Raw genomic sequence first — 21,907 nt, 5'->3', positions numbered from 1 at the left:
CATCAGGGAAAGGGAATGCTTAAAATTATTTGGAATAATAGCAATTTTTCTGTGCATACAAAAATCAAAATTTATAAGGTAATGGTTAGGAGTATTTTAATTTATGGGTATGAGTCATGGTGCAGTACAGTAACTTTGGATAATAAATTCTTAGCATTTGAAAATAAGGCACTCAGAAGAATATTAGGAATTAACTGGAGGGATAGGATATCAAATAACAGAATTAGGTCATGTATTCACGATCAGGTTTACCTGTCAGTTCACCTGCGACTGTTTGATGGATGAGCATCCACACTTAAAGAGTAGAACTGTCAATTGAACGGTCAACTCGAAGTCATCACCCTCAGTTTTTGCCTAGCCTTCATCATGGCAACACTACATGGCAGTGATGGAAACTCCGCTGACTGATAAGGAAGTGGAGCTGCACAGACTAGCTGCTGCAGCAATTCACTTGAAAATAGGAAAGTAAAAAGGCGTAAAAGAGTATGGCCTAAATATAGCGTATTAAAGAGAGATATCTATTCTCATACAATATTATTGAATAAGAAAATTAGAATGGGGGTTGGTTCAGTTATTTATGAAATGGACCATAAAGCCTACTTTCACTAGTAACGCCTTTCATAAAAAGGCAGGACACTAGCCTAGGAAACTACCAAATTGTCTGTATCACATGGGCATATTTTTTTTTTATTATATAATTTGGACTCACAACGGTCTACAAATAGAACTGCATGGTCTAACAATGAAATGAATCAGGCCTATAGTTATACATAGTTTATTCATATTCTGGTCTGAGCAGCTGACATCCTTCCCAAGCAAAATCCGGCGGCGAACTGTCATAAAGTCGTTGCTTACCCATCCACATATGTGATCACCTGTCAGTTGGTCAGAACAACTTTGGGTAATTCCATCAGTTCATCCATTCTGGCGAGTGGATTGACTCCGCCCACAAACTGTCATCCACACGTAAGTTTTAACGTCAGTTTCGATGAACTGACAGGTAAACCTGAGCTTGAATACCCTGCCTTAGAGAAGTAAGGGGGTGCAGCTGGTTGAAGAGTATATTAGGTTCTCACAGTGAAAGTGGACAGGCCATGTGCATAGATGACAGGGAATAGTACGAGATACACCGGGGTGGGTTGCCCTTGGTAGAAGAGGTAGAGGTAGGCCAAAGGAGACGTGGTTGAGGACAATGAGGCAGGAAGCAGGGGACGAGTGTTGGGGAGATCTTGGGGAGTTACCACAGGACAGAATGTGGTGGCGTGTATAATAACAAATGCAATAAAACCTAAAGACATGCTGTGGATGAGGTATGTAGATATCTTAACATTTTGGGATAATAGGTGGGGCAATTTCAACGAATTTCTTTAAAAATTAAATAAATTAGTGGTCAGCATCAAATTTAAAGTTGAATGGAAAACAGAAAACAAAAATTCATTTTCCTGAAGTTTTAATAATTAGAGACATGACAGAATACAAATTTACCATATACAGAAAACCAACATTTTCACTTTCACACATTCACTATTTTAGTTATCATGACATTTCTATCTAGACTGGCGTAGCCAGCAATTTATTCTTAAGAGCCTTATGGATTTGCTCCCTGGATTTCCTGTCAAAGGAAATTGAACTAATTCATAAGTAAAGTACCCTGACCATATAATTGAGAAAGTGATCCACAAAGCAAACATAATCTTCTGCCGTCCCCCTCAAAACAAGACTAGAGAGATGCCCAACAATAAAATAAAAATCCCACACCTGGACAGGATTAAGACGTTGACACAGACACTTGGAAACTCTATCCCTTTTGCTTTTACCTACCCAAATACCTTAGCCAAATCCCTGATTAATGTCCAACAAAAGCCAGTGCCCAAAGACACAGGAGTATACAAAATCCCTTTCCTTGACTGTGACCAATTCTACATTGGTTTTACATTCCCCCAGAGATTAAAACAACATAAACGTCCGGTGAGGTATGGCCAACAGAGCTCAGCTGTTTTTAACCACATAAATAACCATAATCACAGAATAAACTGGAATTTGCCACATATAATATATATCAGCAATTGTCGGTTCAAAAGCCAGATGGGAGAATCAGCATTGATTAAACAGAGAAATATGATGAACCTATCGAAAGGAGCTTGGGACTCAGGTATTATAGATAAAATCTTCCTCCAACCAGCAATAAAGACGATGAAGGAGAAGCAGTTAACTGGATTGACGTAACCGCTGACCTCTGGAACTCTTGGCATAAATAGTGCTTTTCTGTAACTCTTATTTCATTCATTACCTGCCTGTTGAGGGAGACAGTTACTTCCGAAGTATATAGCATTAACTTTCCACCATTTGGCATTTTTATGGGCTCCTTTTATTAGATGGAATTCGCCTTTAACAAAAATATTTCAGACATATACATATATATATATATATATATATATATATATATATATATATATATATATATATATATATAATATATATGTTTGTGTATATATATATATATATATATATATATATATATATATATATATATATATATATATATATATATATATATATATATATATATATATATATATATATATACAGTCATACATATATACTGTATATATTTATATACAGTCATACATACATATATATATACTGTATATTTAAAAATCACAGTAGATGCACGTGACTTCAGTATATGCGTGAATCCCACGGGAAAATGACAGACAGCAGAAGTTCACTACCAAGTGCTTTCACATTTATTAACGCATCGTCTGGGCACAAATGAGACACAAATGAAAAGAAGGTTACAGAGTGAACAAAAAGAACAAGAATACCAGATGGTCAGTTGTCAAAGGGTAATAAGCAGAAAGATAATCCTGGATAATCCGGGATCAAGTAGTCACAAACTAAAACCATAGACCTCACTACAAGAGATACGAAAGTTTAGTATGGCTAAACTTTCGTATCTCTTGAAGTTAGGTCTATGATTTAGTTTATGACCACTTGATCCCGGATTATCCAGGATTATCTTTCTGTTTATTACCATTTGACAACTGACCATCTGGTATTCTTGTTCTTTTTGTTTACTTTGTAACCTTCTTTTCATTTGTGTCTCATTTGTGCCCAGACGATGCGTTAATAAACGTGAAAGCGCTTGGTACTGAACTTCTGCCTGTCATTTTCCCATGGGATTCGCTTATATATATATATATATATATATATATATATATATATATATATATATATATATATATATATATATATATATATATATATATATATATATATAATATATATATATAGTTATATTAAATATATATATAGAGCCACATACACCGTGACATTTTCTATTTTCACAAATATTAAGCCACATATATCGTTTAATATCCAATTTCCTAAACCTCGGGAATAACCTCTACCGTAGCTTACATCCCAGGGAAATTATAATTGAAAGTGCTTCGCCAGCAATGGAATTCGAACTGCCGCCTGCATTGGCAAACAACGATGTGCAATGACCTTGACCACTGAACTATCAAGAGAGGTGTAAGTTGCTACCAACTCGGCTGCACATCTGACTGCCGAATTCATTTTTTTCTTCTTCTTCTTTTTGTACTTTGAATCAACTTTAACCAGCCTCTATCCTGATGGTAGATGCAGATTAGGTTTATTGCACGTGGCTAACTGATTTTTTGTCACATACACCGTGAAATTTTTAAATTCACACATATTAAGGCACAAGAAAACGTTTAAAACCTGGAGGCAAAAGGTGATTTTTCCTTTGCTGTCGTTGAAAGATTTTTCTATACAAAATCGCTACAGAAAAAGCCAATGATTAGGTTAATTCCTGAATTATAATGAGCTTGGTCTAATTCGTTAATTTAAAAGGAGTAAGTAGTATTTAATGAAAATATGATAAGAGTTTTTACGCAGTGCGAACAACAGACTAGAACCTCTTAGGAGATTGACAAATGTACATCAGGTGCTCGAGAGGACTTTGTAAAAATGCACTTGGTGCCTAAGTTTTCCTTTAAATTGAGGAATTTTGTTAATGGAACTGCTGTAGATGTTAGCGCTTCGTTACAGTATTCGACTACTAAGCCTGCGCATTCTTCTTCTAGATATTGACGAATGTAACAACACCACCAAGAAGAGATGCAAAGGGGATCAGGAGTGTTTAAACACACCCGGGAGCTTTGTGTGCAGGTAAGCTCGCTTGGAAGTTTGCGGGAGGGGAGAGAGAGCTGAATCTGATCAAACTATTGTTCATAACTTGTGAATAAACAACAAAACGCCCAGAACTGTATCTGTCAACGGCTGAACAGTATCAAGAAGTTATCTGTAGATAAAAATAATTCCAAGAGTTCGTGTCCCAGTTCTTTACACAACAATGTTTAGACCATGTTGGAACATATAGTTTTTCAGGATGATAGGCTTACTCAGTGCTATCCAGGAGAGCTTTTTTCAAGGTTCAGCCATGATTTCGATTTCATTAATATTTTCAAGTTGATGATGATTGTACGGTAATGCAGCTGTTGATAATGGTGAAATATTGACCTGAATTGGTAAAGAGATGCGTTGTTCCTTTTGAATCCCTTTCTTGTTGGGGCATCCTAGGTGTTGCAGGTCGATCATCAGAGATGATGGATCTTTATTCTCTACGTTTACGGGTAAGCAGACACTGTAACAAGAGTAAGAGATGAACATTTGCAAACCATAGGCGATATAATTCCAGACAGAAGAACTCGCAAGCTTCATATGCAATAAGTAATGTAGTTCAAATAGGATTCAATACTGAACAGGGTCATAACATCTGCATGCTGCTCATGGTAACAGTTCAAAACTGATCAAGTTCGCAATGCAAGGTTTCCCGCGCAGAGGAGTTGCATGAGATTTCTTGCGCTGAGACATGCGAGTCAACACCTATCTCATTTTTTCATTTGTCTGCCAACTTTGAAAATATTAATGCAGCTTTATTTTACAAGCAGAAACAATTGGCTCTATTTATTCGAGAGCAGTCATGAAAACGGTGCTTGGTGTGTTATCAGATAAGTTACAAATATCTCCTGTCAGGAGAAGCTACTTGTACCGAGAAGTCTGTGTGTGCTTAAATTGTTATTAAGGGTCGTCTAGGATTTAATCCATATATGATGACCGTTGACAAATTATGAGTCCAAGTTCAGGCTTTCTTAAATTTGCAATCTCAATTCTGTAGCCCTGAATGGTCAAAATAGAGCCACTGAACTAAACAGCAAAGGTACGAGGGTTGAATCAAAGAAATATTTTATGTAAATGTTTTCTGAGATTTAAAAAAATGTACTGCCAACATCTCACGAGAACACTCATCTCTTCTTCTTCTTCTTTCAGAGAGCCAGCCGGGAAGCTCACTGGGGAAAGTAAGTATTTGGAAAATACAATCAACTGCTGACTTCGAAGACTAGGTTTATTCAGCATTTTCGCCCTGTCTTTTGCAGCGTAACATAATTTGTACTTCCTTTGACAGACTTTTACTTAAAAGTTTGTCTTTATCTCAATTTCTTTTCGGTGAATCCATTCTATTTTGTATTCCTCACTAGTTACTACAGCCTGCGTCCTTGCGTTTTCATAATTTTTATTTTTACATTCAACTAACTGTCTGTTTCTCTTCCTCGTATATTTGGCTTTGTTCGCCTCACCTCCCCTTTTCTAGTGTCAACATGAGTACCCTCCGGCTGACAAGAATTAACACTAAGCACCTCTATTTTCACAATAGTTCGCCTGTCAACGGTAAATCATACCTTTCCCAGTCAGCTCTGCTTCGGTTCACATGAAAAAAAGTAAATAATTGCTAGGCAGCAGAAAATGACTAAGAAAGGCACACTAACTTCCTTTAGACAAATCTTCATTAGTACACAATGAGTACTTCTTCTCAAAGCATTTAATATGAAAAATAAATGCCCCGTCCGTCTCAATTCAAGTTAACCAGAATAAATAAATAAATAAATCGGTTTGCATTCAGCTAAATGTCTCTGAATTTGATTCAAGGCCATTCAAGAACATAGTTTCTATGATGTCATCATTACGTTACTGCTTCAGCGTCTTCTTCTTCTTCTTCTTCTTCCTCGTCTTCTTATCCCGTTTAGTCAGCCTTGATAATGTCAATCTGTTCTGTTGTTTAAATATGAAACCTCTTCCTCTTCACTCCAAAACACTCCACGACCCTCCCACATTCTACGATCACAAAACTTATCCTGACATAAAGGCTTCCCATCTGCCATTACTCAAGTATTTATGAAAGCAGACAGCTCCCAATCTTAGCTCTTTTTGCAGAACAAAAAATCCACACAGCACCTTTCACAACATTCTTCTCGGCCTCGTCAAAAAATTATATTTTGCTTTATGGGAATGTGCAGTAGTTCATTCGTTATTTTAATCACCAAATATAAAGTATTACAATTATCCCTCTCCAGCCTTTTTGCATATTCAGTCCATATTCAGTTTTCGTTTTGCTTTAAATGGGAATCATATAATTGCTGAATCACTCCCATTATCCAGAAAATGCAGGATTTTTCAGTAAAATCAACATGACGAGACACATCATTTCCATAGGCGAGTACACGGACCGTTCACACGAGCTTGCATGAAGACGTTTGACATTTTAAATGTCACACTTAATGATTGCAGAGGAGGCAAAGAATCTCGCGCAGTCTTCCGGAGAGATTTGTGTGGTGGCACCACCACCGAGAGTGAGAGTGAGACTTGCAGTGGTTCCCAACCTGGCCTTATAATATTGAATTCTTGGGGGGTCTAAGATGGGGCCGAGAAATACCACTATTGTTTATTCAGCGTTGCTCTTTGGCCGAGATGACTGGAAAATGGGTTCGTTTCTCTTTCATTTATGCGACGTGCCTGAAGAAGACCCACTCACGGAAAAAGTAATTAACGCACAATATGATCATACCATAAAAATTGATGTCGAAGTGAAGATTTTGGAAAATTTTCAGACAACACAAACAGCAGAACTCCCAAGCATTTCCACGAAAGCACTGACCGCAATACCATATCTTTGCAAAGTAGGGAGGGCTTTCGACTCTCCTTCATGTGAAAGCAAGTTTTGGAATCCCCTGACTGCTCTGCTCAGCGCGACAAGGGTACCGCTCTCAGCTAAAAGTACCCTTCTTCTCAGACATCATAATTGCCAAGAAACGACAACAAATGTCACGCTGACAGTGACGTAGCTGGCATACCATCAGTGGGAGGCTTAGGTGGGGCCAAAACATTTTCTGGGGGCCCAAAGAAAATTACACAAAACTACTGTACCAATTCTGTAATGAGTAAAATATACTGTTCTCGAACGTATATATTGTCCATGTGAATGAAGGAAAATAATAGTATTAGTAATTAGTAAACCTGTATTTGAAATGACAGAGCTCAATTTTTAATTCATTTTCAACTCTTATTATAAGCAAATGTATCAAATACTGTAATGTCAATTTTCTCGCAACCGAATACTCAACACGAGCCTCATTTCTACTATCAAGTTCTAATTTTTAACTATAGTATAATATCCTTGTCATGCAAATATATCAAAATAGTGCATATCATCAGTAACACAAAAGAATTATGACCCTCCAAAACCTCTTCAAAATGTCAGCCTCTCCCATTCCCTCTTCTTCATCTCCTCTCCCTGGAAAGTAGCTCTAAGCAGCAGTAGCAAATCCCATTACACTCATTCAAAACTGTAACTGTAGCTTCAGTCACTTCATACATAAGTTGATAACATTAAGCTGGATCATAATATCATGAACAAACTGTCATTTGCGTTACAAACCTGTGTCTATAATTCTGTTCTTGACCACCAAAGGGTTGACAGCTCAGTGGTCTGGTTAAACTAAGGGTTGAAGTTTAGCTACAAAGGGAATTCCAACTGGGGGGACGGTGGGGGGGGTGCCGCCAATCAGCTGACTGGGGGGCCAGGGTCGTCCCCTGGCCTCCCCCCCATAGCGACGCCACTACACATTGATTGGTTTCTGCATGAATTTTCGGTAATATATACAGTAGACGTCTAAATTGCGTGAAAATAAATTTGTCACTCATGATAACGCGTTTTCTTTTCTGATAAAATGGGCATTCCCGTTCTCATCGAAAATTGGGGTTTATTGAATAGACTCGGTAATTGGTACCTAATAGTCCGACATGAAAAAATATTCATTTTTTTTATGTGGAATAGCATTTCACATTCCGAGGGGTGCCAGCACTGAAAAGTGCTAGGAACCACTGTACCAGAACATTCACTACAGAGTGCCTCTACTCAACTGTATTCTTCTTCTTCCTCTTCTCCTCCAGGTACTATGAAGGACATCGCCGTTGCCTTCGGGATTCTGTTCGCAGCGACGCTTCTCATCGCTATTGGACTCGGATATTTGTAAGTGCTTTCCACAAGTTATCAACTCTCGTAATAATAAGACCCATTATTACTGCAGAGAAAAATTAGTTCTTTTCTTTTCCTTTCAAAAGTAGTACAGGAGGAGCCGCATAGGTGGTGACTGTATACAGCAGTTCTCTTCACAAAATGTTTCTTTGGTGTTTATGAATGATTTTTAGTTTGGGTACGCGATTCTGATATGGGGAGATCTTTCCAAGATGGCGGCCAAGATGGTCGCCAGACCGAAATTGGCTGTCAGAAAATTTGTGTGTGTCTCGCAAACGAGTGCTTATAGATAAAAATCACAGGAGTTCGAAATTGTTCAAAAATTTTTACACTCTATTAAGGCATTTATAGATCCATTTATTCATAATCATTTTTGTAATATGGTATAGTTTATACAAAAAAAATTTTTCTCTGTTTTGTAGTAAAAATTTGTCTGTAACTCGAAACTGAGTGCTTCTAGAAAAAAATTATAGGAGTTCAGAATTGTTTAAAATGCATATCTATGCTTGAAATAGACAATCTTGAATGAGAAAAAATCTTTATTGCAGAATATCTTAGGTTAAACAGAAAACACGGGAATTATCTCAATTTAACGTAGTCTTTTGATAAGAGCCATTAAAGAAGTTAACAAAGAAATAAGAGACTTGCTCATGTTATCATAAATAAATTGACGTGCCTTACTAAGTAAGAAACTTAAAAAACCCGTAAAAGATAAAACAGCTTATGAAAAATATATGAAAAGTATGTATTGCAAGATTACATTGCATGTATTACTCTGTCATGACGTTTGCTGTACACGTAAAATATATAAGATGTGCTCTAAGGTTCACACACATACATACACACACACACACACACACATATATATATATATATATATATATATATATATATATATATATATATATATAATATATATATATGAAAGACCAGAGCGTTGCCAACCAGGCCACACAAGTCATAAAAGAAGATGGAACCTGAGTACAACTGTACCCAAGGAATCACTTGGGTAGGCTAACTGCTTGCATACCAGCGTGTTTTCCCCAACTTCCCGACTCAGCAGTGACCCAACTGACAGCATCTCTGACTCACATCAGATATATATATATATATATATATATATATATATATATATATATATATATATATATATATATATATATATATATATATATATATATATATATCCTGATTACACAAATATGGCAGACAGAAAATATTTCGTCGTGCCACACTGAGTTTTTATACGTCACAATCATTCCTACATTTACTTGAATTTTCGCAAAAACAAACTCTGGAGCATGCCACTGGATTTATTCTACATCTGCATATATTCATTCTTGAACAAGTCTTGCAATTGCAAGGGAAAGGAAAGTGATCAGGCAGCTGTTGTAGGATGATGTGAGTAGTCCAGCCTGCCCTTTTTCTACATATCCGAAATTATTTGGGTTTTGAAAGCATTCTTTGTCATCTGATAAACTGTACTATTAGTTCCTCATTGGACGGGTTGGTATCGTTCTCGGCTAGCACTCCGCTAGGCCCGCATTCGATTCTCCAACTGGCCAATGAAGAATTAGAGAAATTTATTTCCGGTAACAGAAATTCATTTCTCGTTATAATGTGGTTCGGATTCGACAATAAGCTGTAGGTCCCGTTGCTAGGTAACCAATTGGTTTTTAGCCACGTAAAATAAATCTAATCCTTCGGGCCGGCCAGAGGAGAGCTGTTAATCAGCTCAGTGGTCTGGTTAAACCAAGGTATACTTTTGTACCATCTATTGGCTTGAAGAAAGATAAGCTCTTTGGATGTGTAGCTTGAGAGAATTAGAAGATGGTGGAAGCTTTGTAAAATCCAAATTCTTCACGGCGGTCATCCATTTTCTTGAATTCTTTTGCCAAGACTGTTAAGTACTCTTCAGCATTTTGTGTTATCACATCTGACAATTCCGCCCTCCCAAAGTCTCTGATAAGGTCAGCATAGTCTTTAGCCCTCGCAAGAGCTGCTTGCTTCCTCCCGACTTTATTCGTAGTGTCACAACCACTAAGTGAATGAATGGCAATTAAGGTTTCAATGATCTGCTTTTCTACTCTTTCATATGTCATGCACTGGAGTGTATCTTGTTGTTTGGCCTTTTCCAGAAAGATTCCAAAGTTTTTTTTAAGCCATTTCCTTTGAAAACTCTGTGATAATAGTGAACAGCGCACACAAAGATATCTATGTCCGTTGATGCTATTTGCAGATTTTCTACAGGGGCAGCTGTAACTGCATGATTAGCATGAATGAACAGTCTTTCATCTGCTTCCTTAAGGACAGACCTTGACTGAGGCACTTGGCCATTCTGTAATTTGATTGCCTTTTCCTCAACCACATCACCCAAATACATAGTTATAGTATGCAATCTGTCTTTATGCTGTAAGGTGTAGGCTTTGAAGAATTTCTGAAGCTGATTTTTATTACGGATTGATGCCCAAAAAGCATCCGCGTCTTCAGGTGAGGCTGTCGTATTGCTTGAAATAGTCTTATCAATAGAATCTATTTTCATACGCCTGAGCCTTTCTTCAGCTTTAATACTGTTCTCATAATGCATGTCAAGTACTATGTCAATTCTGTCTGCATTCCTTGACAATGACAGAATTCTATTTAAAATAATTTCTGCAAATTCACCCAAGGTTTTCACAGATTTTGTAGCAGCTGCAGCAATTGTATGAGCATGGAGCATAAAATCAAAGACTAAGCAAGTGGTAGATGGAGGACTCTGGAGGGTTGATCTTGCATATCTGTCAAATATTTTTCTAGCTCATGGACCAGTTCAGATTTGTTGGTTTTCAGTATTGCGCCATCTTTTGTTAAAAAGAAAGATGTACTTGTTAGCTCATATGATAAGAGTGTATCAATTATCCTTTGAGCATTAGATGTTTCTTTTGCTACATCACTACTTTTTACATTAGTTCTAAATTTAAACCATTTTTCTGGTCAACGGATGAAGGAGTTGTTTTGATTTCTGCATAAAAACTTGGTCACAGAATTCATTGTATTGTTTTCGTCGCCCAGTGATGCATTCCAGTTTAAAATTTGTTTCTTCCATTGGTAAGTGCTTTCCTGTTGCAAAGTTGATAACTAGGTCATGCTCTACTGAAGAGAAAGGGTTATGCTTGTTTATAATGAAATTCATGACTTTCATGATGCACCTGTTATCTTTTTTTGGTCACAGTGTTCGAAAACGCATGATGTAGGTCATGCTCATCATTTTCAATAATTCCACAAATTCTTCTGTGAAGCGTCTTCAGTGAATGTGTATCATGCTTGATTACATCATGAAGGGCCACAGCTTCTTTCCTTCTGGTCATTCCAGTTATGCCTCCTTGTCCCTTTGCTGGCTTGTTAGAGCACATCTCTAAACCTTGATCCATACCTACACTGCGAAAATTCCTCTCTCCATTCTGAACTGCAAAACCCCCTCTACCAAAAGAATGAAAGGCACTGGGATGTTTTTCTTCAAGTTTCAAGCAATCTTCACAGTAAACAAAGCCCCATCTTGAATAATTTACCTTTCCATAGTAAAAGAATAATGGCAGTGCTCTGTGAAAAGCAGATATATGAAGCTCCCAGTTTCCTTCTCTGTCGGCTCTTTTGATATCTCTCAGTATTGGGACGAGTTCATATAAAAAAGTGTTCCAATAACAAAAGACTTTTGATTTCTCTGCCCCTTTTCTCAGAAACACCATACAGTCTGCACAAAAATCTTGCAAAAGATGGTGTGCATCTTTTACTTTCCTGCACTGTAATGGTCCTTTTCTGCAAAGAAATCTTCAAGCTCCTTAAGCTGTGCAGAGAGTGACTGATATTTTTCGTATTCTGTGTTAGCAAAAACCTCAAAAGCTGTTTTCGCTGCATAGCTTCTGCAATTATAGTCACACCTCGAACTCCTCTTGAATAGTGATTGCCTTTTAGTACATTCTCGGCCACTTTTGGGCCAAATACTTCAGTTTCTATCAGTGCTTCTGCAATGCCACTGTCCTCCAGGTATTGTCCTAAGCAGTTTATGATTGTTTTTGTGGTGTGAAAGGAGCCTAAACCAAAATCAGAACTAATAACTCCTCTAACTTTAGGTATGATAAACGGTACAAGTTTTTGACATTTCAAGACATAATTGAGTTTTTTTCTGGCGCTTTCCAGTAAAACAAACATTCGAGTCGATGTGTATGCTTTTTCCATGTGGCTCATCCTGAAAGAGAACTAGAACTGTATCAAGTGACCCACGAATGCCAGACTCTGTATCCTCTTCATGATCAAAGTTGTCCATGGAGACACAAATTGGCTTATTACGATCAAAGTGTGGGGATATTGGAACCCTGGTGTTTTCTGTGAGTGTAACTGATCTTGCTGCAAACGAAGGATTCATTCTTTGAAGACTCTCATAGCTGATGCAGACTCCAACGTGATTCAGTGAGGTGATCGAAGTTTTGGATTTACATGCTTCGTGTATTGCTTGAGCACTACAAAATATGGAATGGCGTTTTCTTCGCGCCGTTATGAAAAATATAATACAATATCTGGAAAAGTGTGTCGCCCCTCTTTTTCACATATTCAGCACGTCTTATTCGTGAAGATGACATCACTGGCTTAAAAAAAGTGTCCCAAATTTTAGGTCGGTTATTGTCCAAGTGTGAGAGACTGCATTCCAGATGATGCTCATCACAAAACTTATATATCCTCCAGATGGAAATCATAATTTTCAAGCTCATTTGCAAGTTGTTTTGCCCCCTCTGTTACCTTGGGTGTTTGATGTCCATGTTTTCTTAACAGTTTGTCTTGCTAGAAAATACCACTTGAGATTTTGAGCGCTCGTTTGGGTACGAAAATGCAATGCTGTCTCCGAAATGGTTCATCAAAAGAGTTTTACCTTGTCTGTCAGAAACTCTGTCCTCAAATTAACATTCACTATTCATATATTAGGAAAGCTCAGGTAACTCATCCATTCTGAGAAAAATCAAGGGTTTCCAGTAATATCTGAAAAGCTTTCTTGATTGCGGCGTCGTGAAGAAGTTCTTCAAACTCTTCTGTACGTCCTGAGTATTTAATTAGATAATTACTCATACATCTTCTTCTTTTAGCGTGCTTGTTTTCCCATTTGTATGGGGTAACCACGATGCCTTCTTTTGAAGGACTTTGATTTGGCTTTGGGGTAGACCGTAATCTCGATCGGCTGCCCTGCCTGACATCGCTTAGACCCCGGTAGCGTATGTACATATATTGTACCAGTCACCAGCGCCCTTTAGGTGAGTGGTAAATAACATCAGCTGCAAGTGCACTCTTCATGTCACCCAAAGTACTTGTCCTGGAAAAACACTTCATCCTGAAATGTGTTGCTAACATGAATTTTTCAGGCCGTTCTTTTCACACATCCTTAACAATATTAAATCACCTCTTTTACTTTCTATTGCCACAAATAACAGACCAATCTCCCTCGTGTTGACGCCAACCCGAGTGCCTTCTTTCTGAAGGTTCATTGCTGCCACTTCCATTTATTTCTGTATCCAGGGTGGTTTCCCCTTTCTTCTTAATTCTTTGCGCTTTCAAACAACATCTCTTACGGCACTCCAGATGATAAAAGAATACACTTACTCTTTCAAATTTTTCAAGCAGCTCGTCATCGTCAGAAGCCTTGGAAGCTTCTGTTAACTTTTTCTGCCATTGTCAGTTCCGTAGGTTTTCTTCTGGCTATCGTCTCATTCACACACATTGCATCATGCAGCTGAACTTGGTTTTTTCAACATCTTAGCAGATGGAGTAAGTTGCACTCCCTCCGTCATATTTTCAGATTCAATACCTGTTCAATTTATCATCGGACAATCTGAAAAATAGAAATAAACATCTTCAGCTTGCACTCTGCTTGCAATATGTTGCAACAAATACGACAAGTAAAATCATTTAAAAATGACATAATATCAAAGCATAATCTTTTTTTTTTAACAATTCTGAACTCGTTCATATTTTTTTTAAGAGAAGCACTTGTTTTTGAGATTCAAAATTTCCCCCCACCAAACAAATTTTTTTTTTAAGGGCATACACTTTCCTTATATTAGAACAGGTCAAATGGTAAATGGATTTATAAATGACAAAACCTGGTGTAAAAATTATTTTGAACAATTTTGAATCCGTGTCATATTTTCTAGAAGCACTCGTTTAGGATATCCAGACATATTTTCCTTCAAAAACACAGGAAATTTTTTTTTGGCATACTTTTTACTAACATTACAACAAATGTTATAAGTAAATGAATTTACAAAAGCAAAGACATGGTGTAAAAATTTACTTTGAACAACTTTGAACTCTTGTATTGTTTTCCTGGAGTTCGGTCCGGCGGCCATCTTGGAAAAAATCTCCCCATATCAGAATCGCGTACCCAAGCTGAGAATCACCACCTGTGCGGCTTCTAGACTAATGCGGAGCCTTTTCTAAACATTTCCCGCAGAAAGCTACGCTTCAGTCTGGATGAATTCAGACACTCACTCCCCATGAGTTTTTCAAGAAAACAATTCTTACTGCTTGAATCTAGTTCCGTTACCTTTTCCAATCCCACTGGATTTCATTGGCGTTGTCGTGTGCCCCAAAGTAAACAAAGACTCCCGATTTTGTTTGCCTCGGCTTTGATTTGTGTCAATGGCATTTTTAACAGCTGGGGGGTGGGGGGGGGGTTCAGATTCCTCTACCAAAGGAGCGATTTGAATCACAGCCACTTTATTTCTGATCTCAAACCTCGCTCAGTCGCTCACTTTCAGGAGCTAGAATGGGTCTCCAGTCAATTAGCTCTTTCTTGACAACTTCATCATATGAATTCACCTTTTCACGTCATTTTATGCTGACTCATAATATTTCGACAATTTTTAACCTCGTTATCACACCCTTATCTGCTATAAACTTCAATTTTATTACGTTAATCCTACTGTTTTCATTATTTCACCAGGAGTACCGTTTTCAAGTGCTTAGAGCCAAATTTTTGTTACAGGTAATGATATGGAAGTTCATGTCACTGACAATTCGGTGAGAGAAAATGTTATGAACAAAGACACATTTCATTAACTCATAAACGAAACACTTCATCAAATAATCTGAAGTTCATCTAAAAATAATCCTTTACGAAGAACATAACTGAAATTTTCTTTTTGTCTTGCCTGTGTTTGATTCCTCATTGGAAGGGTGGGTACCGTTCTCAACTAGCACTCTGCTGGCCCCGCGTTCGATTCTCCGGCCGGCCAATGAAGAATTAGAGGAATTTATTTCTGGTGATAGAAATTCATTTCTCGTCATAATGTGGTTCGGATTCCACAATAAGCTGTAGGTCCCGTTGCTAGGTAACCAACTGGTTCTTAGCCACGTAAAATAAGTGTAATCCTTCGGGCCAGCCCTCTATAGGAGAGCTGTTAATCAGCTCAGTGGTCTGGTTAAACTAAGGTGTACTGAACTTTTTAACTTGCCCAAGTTTGAAACGAGTACGCGTTCACTTCAGCGTGACGAATCAGGTTCTCTCGTGACTTCTCTGATGTTTAGTGGGGTTCTTGAAGACTGCATTTAACATACTTTATAACTTTCTTGAACTGCGTCAGTTGAGGTCTTCTTTTTTTTTTTTCTGTTGCCGCGAAAGTCCGATTTCCAAAAAACGAGCCGAATTTCGGCTGCGCCTTCCCGCTGGCTTCGGTTCCTCTGAGCCTTTCGATCCCTTCCATCTCTTGTCCTTCATTATATATATATATATATATATATATATATATATATATATATATATATATATATATATATATATATATATATATATATATATAATCATGCCCGATGTTCATCTATTGCGTTGTGAGTGTGATTCTTTTTAAATGTACATTTACACTTTTAACAGATATCGCTACATGTAAAAGAACATTACTTGGAGAATAAATATAAATGTAACCGTCAGTGGTACGGTAACGCAATTTAAAACACGTATGCCACATACAAATGCTATACACTCTGCCATACCACACATACATATGCACAGATTTATAGGCTATATTATATATTATATGTATATATATATATATATATATATATATATATATATATATATATATATATATACATGATTACAATAACTTTTTTACGTGATTCATTTATCACACATGACCACAGGTGAAAAATAAGAGACGGGGTGTAGGTCCTGACCGGAAATAAAGTCGAGCGTGATATATATACATATATACTGTATACAGTCTTGCAGGTACTCTGTTTCTGTATAAAAATGTACTATGTGTTAATAAAATGACCGAACATCTTCCTCATGCCAACTGTGCAACGTTTCTGTCCACAGGCTCATGAAGAAATCCCACCGTGTGCGAGAGCTGGTTCCCATGACAGAGACGAATTCGGGGTTTGAGAACCACGCCTTCCACAAGTAGAGTGTCCATCCGCGCACCATGCCTGGGAACCCGATGTATGTGAGCTGGGGGAAGGCCAAAGTGCTCCTTTCCGTCGACACTGAGAGTGGTGTAGCAAACTATCCCTTGCAACTTCGTAGCACTTTCAAGCAAACAACTCTTGTGGTCACTCTCATTGCCAAAAGCGACCATGCTACCATCTGTTGCGACAGTGCCTCCAGATATGGCTGTTTCCTGTAACAGCTACAGGCGCTCGAAATCGCTACTACCCGTTGCTTGCAGACACCTGGAAAACAACCTCACAGTTTACTCATGTCAAGGAAAGTTCAACTCAGCATTGTAGTTTCTGGTTGCCAAGGTTCCTAGAAAACCTCTGCGGGGGTTCTAAAGTGCCCAGAAATTTCGCTCAGAAATGCCAAGGATCGTAGAAATAGACTCTGCTGTTCTCTGTCGCGAAGAGCCTTGGGGAGAAATTCTTCGTTCACAGGTGGCAATGTTGGTCCCCCCGAAAAACATCTGTGCTTATAGGTGCCAGTGACCTCGAAAATTGGGTTTTCTTTCATTGTGCCATAGAAGTGGGAGTGTGAAGAAGCCTTTGTTGTTGTGCTTTTATACTTTTTTCTAATAACCTTTCTTCGTCGCATTCTCTCTTTTAATCACAAACGGTGTAATGGTGTAACAAACTGAGTTGGTGTCCATAACCTTTGACCATTTCGTAAAAATTTTGCTGTGCGTCATTCGAAGCGTGTTTGAACATACGTGGACGACCAGGAATAAAGTGCCTGGGCGAATAAACTGAAGAAAAGACAAACAGAAAAAATCTGGACACAACTTGAAGCATGTCGACTTCATCCCATCCCAGCAGAACTTCGATTACGTTGACGATGTTTTTGTAAAAACAAATATATTCTTGTTCCTAATTTACTGACCAAAAATAATAGGCTAGGGTATATATATATCGTTTGAGGCATTAAACGTTCTAGTCAATGTTGCTGGCTGTATTCAAAAGCCCAGTATTGAAAATTTCCTTTTTGAGTGAATATCTTTCCAAGAGACAGATGCCAAAGTAATGATGATTTATTAGAAAGTTCTGACAGACCGACACTTATGAATGATGGCAGTTATCAAGGGACCTCTTTAATATTAAGTTACGAGAAATGTAAACCGTAGGGTTACTGTGTGAAAAGTCATTTGTCCTACATAACAAATTAGTTTTCACCAAGAAGCAATTCAGTGTTAATGATGGACGAATGATAATCATTGTGGCCTTTTGCTCACAGAGCTTATAGATGGAAGTTCTGAGAAGCTCCACACGTACTTGTTAATGCAGTTAGGTTCTGGGTTCTCTTCAGTACCAACTTGCTCTCCATGTAACTTAGACTGAAGCTCTGGTCGTACCAGGACCCTCTCGGTTGAGACCCTGGCTTTCACTTCAGTCTTCAGGATGTCACCGAATTGTCCAAATGGATGATGCTGTTACTCACGGGGTAGGCCTACATATATCAGCATCAGAATCCCGCCTTATTCTTGAGGCAGTCAGGAGTATAAGACGTACATGAAAGGATTGTCAGTCTTCTCTTTTCCCTTTTGTGAGTGAGATGTCAGTTCCCGTCATTTTGGACGTAAACTAAGCAGATTTTTGTAGGTGAGGCTCTTGTGTTGACGAAGGGTGTCGTCGTTAAACTAGGCAGGACGCTGCAGCGAGGGAAGGCTGATTGAGGATAAAGCCATTGCATTCACTGTTATCATCACGTCAAGGGCAAGGGTAGGAGCGAGGCAGGTATTCCTAAGATAACAGGTGGGACACTATGGTCCAGATTAGGTTAGGTTAGGTTCGGTTAGGATGAATGTTTTCTTAGTTGTGTTTTCCCATCTTTTCATTATGTTGCCACTTCAGATGCTTATTTGCCTCCCACTGCTTCTCAAGTCATTTTTGGTGTGTTCCTTCATTGCTGTTGATGCCATTCCAATTATTTTGTTTATATGCTTTTTACCTACAAACTTGGTTTCCAATGTCATCCATAAAAGCCAGTGGCCTGTGAAGAAGCGAAACGTGGAGTTGAATAGTTTGCTCTGACGGTGTTGGTGAAAAGCACACAAGCCACAAGACTAACGTTTGGAAGTGCACAGTCTTCATATATTTGTAGAGAAGGTAACTTATCATACCATTACCGAAGGAAGTCATAAAAAATTATTTAAATGCATGTGAGGCAAATTTATTTGATTTTTACAATAGTCCGTAGTTCTTTTGTTCTACACAATTATAGTAACCTGCTGAACAGGAAGGTTGTGGCTTCCTTCAGTTTTAAATGTCATTTTTTCTCTCTTTTTTTTTGTATTTTCACTTCAAAAGTTGACTATAGTAAAGGTCATTCGATTGCCTGACCCATAGGCCCTCACATAAAGGAAAGATTAAACGTCTCGTGCGGATGTTGGCGCGCTGAAAAGGCGCTGCATTCCTTCGAGAGACTTCCCTGGGTATTGCAAAGACTGAACGCAAACCTTCCTCTGAAGCTGTCTGGGGAGGCAGTTGCGCTCTGCTCGCGTCTGATGTTCGCATCGTCGACTGAGCTTTATTTTCTGATTTGCACAGTGCGAGTTACCTGAATGTCTGTCTCTTGTAGGAGTCGGGGAAGGCTTTCAGTGACGGAACGGAGGTGTGGAGGCTTTTCAAAGATTCCCAAAACAGCAGCGGAACTTCACGTTGCGTTTCTATAGTTGATTTCATTTTTCTTTTTTGTGTTGCGTTTAGTATTCTCATTAAACTATCCAGTATCGACAAAATGTCTCCGTGCATAATGCACTGAATGCTATCACACCTTGGGTTTTCAACCTCATATTCAAAAGAACGAAATCATTTCCACATCTTTTATCAGAAACTCTTTTGTGGTGATTGTGCACTCGGTCAGTTCTGATGCAGAGAAGAACTCGTAAGTAAAGATGGCAGAGCCAGAATTTCATTGAGGAGAATTTGGGTCGTCAGCGTGGAATCCGAGATGAACTGGAAACGATCGATTCCCAGACGGGAATCATCATCGATTCCCTTTCATTGGACGAGAGACCTTCTCACTTCAAAGAGTCAGCTGGACATTTCCTGATTTCGTACAAGGATCCAAAATTACTATTTTTGCTTGTGTGAATATCTACCCAGGATGGAAGTCGGTTTCTTTCAGAAGGCAATTCTGGATGACAGCTCAGTCAGTCAGTCGAATGTTGCAACTGGCTTTTTATGTAAGAGGCTCTGATTGATCTGACTGGCTTTTTATGCGAGAGGCTCTGACTGACCCTAACTTAGAAAAAAAATCTAAAAATTGGCCTTCGAAGATATCAAAGACTTTCAGTCATCCTGGTCTACTTTCAGTTTTCAACAAGTGGTCGGGAGTAGACTTAAGAGGGTTGGCCTAAACTAATATGTAAGATTTTCAAGTTGATCTGACACCCTTCCTCTGTATAGTTAGTCCTTTGTGAAATATATGAGCATTTATAACTTCAAAGGTATCTATGTAAACACACACACACACAATATATATATATATATGTATATATATATATATATATATATATATATATATATATATATATATATATATATATATATATAACTGAATCACGAAAATATGGAACGTGATGAATATATAAATAAAGGTAAAATCTTTATATATATATATATATATATATATATATATATATATATATATATATATATATATATACTGTATATATATATATATATATATATATATATATATATATATATATATATATATATATATATAATATATATATATGACTGTGAAATATTTTCTTGTAAAACAGAATTCCATCAAATATAAGGAGCCCATAAAAACGCCAAAATTTGGAAAATGAAGGCTATATTTCAGAGACCAAACTGTCTCTCTCCACTATTTGCCTGAGGAGAGAGACAGTTCGGTCTCTGAAATATAGCCTTTATTTTCCACATTTTGGCGTTTTTATGGGCTCCTTTATATTTTATGTATATATATATATATATATATATATATATATATATATATATATATATATATATACTGTATATATATATATATATATACTGTATATATATATATATGTGTGTGTGTGTGTATGTATATACTCGTATTTCTGTATATATTCATAAGGGCAGAGGCGTGTGACGTCCGCTGAGCTCTTACTCATTGTTATGTGGGAGACAAAACTTGTATGAGGAAATGACAAGGAAAGCATAGAAGAGGTTTTCTAATTTATGAGAGGTATTTCTGTACAACTTATTTTCTGCATTTCACTCTATCTCCCGCTTCACGAGAGTTCCTCTTCATATGATGTCTGACAGAGGACATTTTAAGGTGGATTTTTATGAGAGGAAAATTTATTCTTCTCGTTTTTCTAGTATTAGCAATGACAATGTTTTTATAATCTGAGAAATGTTAAACAAATTTAGTTGTTAAATCTCTGCTCCTTTTTAAGAATGGTTTACCACTTTTGGCATGACAGCAGACTCGGACATGAAAGGGACCAGAGTGAGTCTGGTGTCAGTCACCAGATGAGGAATCTTATGCCCGCGTCGAACACAACTCTTCAGTTTTATTCTTTCTGAGACTTAATATACTGTTGGTCAACCAAGATAACGCAAATTATATGTAAAAATATCGGTATAATAAAGGTATTTCTGCTTTTAACTAGTGTCGTTTTTTTTTACCTAAATGTCATTACTTTACATCAATAACAACTTGCATCATTTTCATTGTTGCACTCAAGTCTCCCAGAATCGGCAGGGAGAAATCCCCAGTAGTTTTCCAAGGCAACAATTGTTCTGGAGGCCCTGTAAAACCACCACCTTCAACAGATAGATGGATCAGTCGCTCCCCTAGGGGTCAGACAGCTTCCACCCCCCCAACCCCCGCCTTCCCTAGCTCTTTTTTCTTTTTCCCTTAAGGCTGCAGCTACTACGATAATACTCGTATGACTTGTGGCTACCGTGTATTCATATAATTGTTCTGTTTTACATTCAGAGGCTAAATTCTTTTTAGGATCTTATGATCTCGTCCTTCCGAGACCAACAGATTCTAAACAAAAACAAGCAATTGGGCTGTAATGACTGACG

At 37.7% G+C, this 21,907-nt stretch overlaps 2 protein-coding genes across 3 annotated transcripts in view; one reads left to right on the top strand and one right to left on the bottom strand.

Annotated features, from left to right (window-relative positions):
• Positions 1-18,870, top strand: part of LOC136826053 (fibrillin-3-like) — a 76,429-nt gene extending 57,559 nt beyond the window's left edge. For both annotated transcript variants that reach the window (XM_067082948.1, XM_067082947.1), the window contains exons 14-17: positions 4,110-4,194; positions 5,356-5,384; positions 8,314-8,392; positions 16,740-18,870. In XM_067082948.1, the coding sequence (XP_066939049.1) occupies positions 4,110-4,194; positions 5,356-5,384; positions 8,314-8,392; positions 16,740-16,827 (281 nt within the window). In that variant the 3' untranslated portion in view covers positions 16,828-18,870. The remainder of the gene's footprint in view (positions 1-4,109; positions 4,195-5,355; positions 5,385-8,313; positions 8,393-16,739) is intronic.
• LOC136826054 (putative peptidyl-prolyl cis-trans isomerase dodo) overlaps positions 1-21,907 on the bottom strand; it is a 145,402-nt gene that overhangs the window by 109,606 nt on the left and 13,889 nt on the right. The window lies entirely within an intron of this gene.

This window comes from Macrobrachium rosenbergii, chromosome 40 (genome assembly GCF_040412425.1).
Source record: "Macrobrachium rosenbergii isolate ZJJX-2024 chromosome 40, ASM4041242v1, whole genome shotgun sequence".
In the NCBI taxonomy this organism is placed as follows: domain Eukaryota; kingdom Metazoa; phylum Arthropoda; class Malacostraca; order Decapoda; family Palaemonidae; genus Macrobrachium; species Macrobrachium rosenbergii.
The sequence above is the reverse complement of the archived record's forward strand: the minus strand, read 5'-3'. Positions and strand labels throughout refer to the sequence as shown.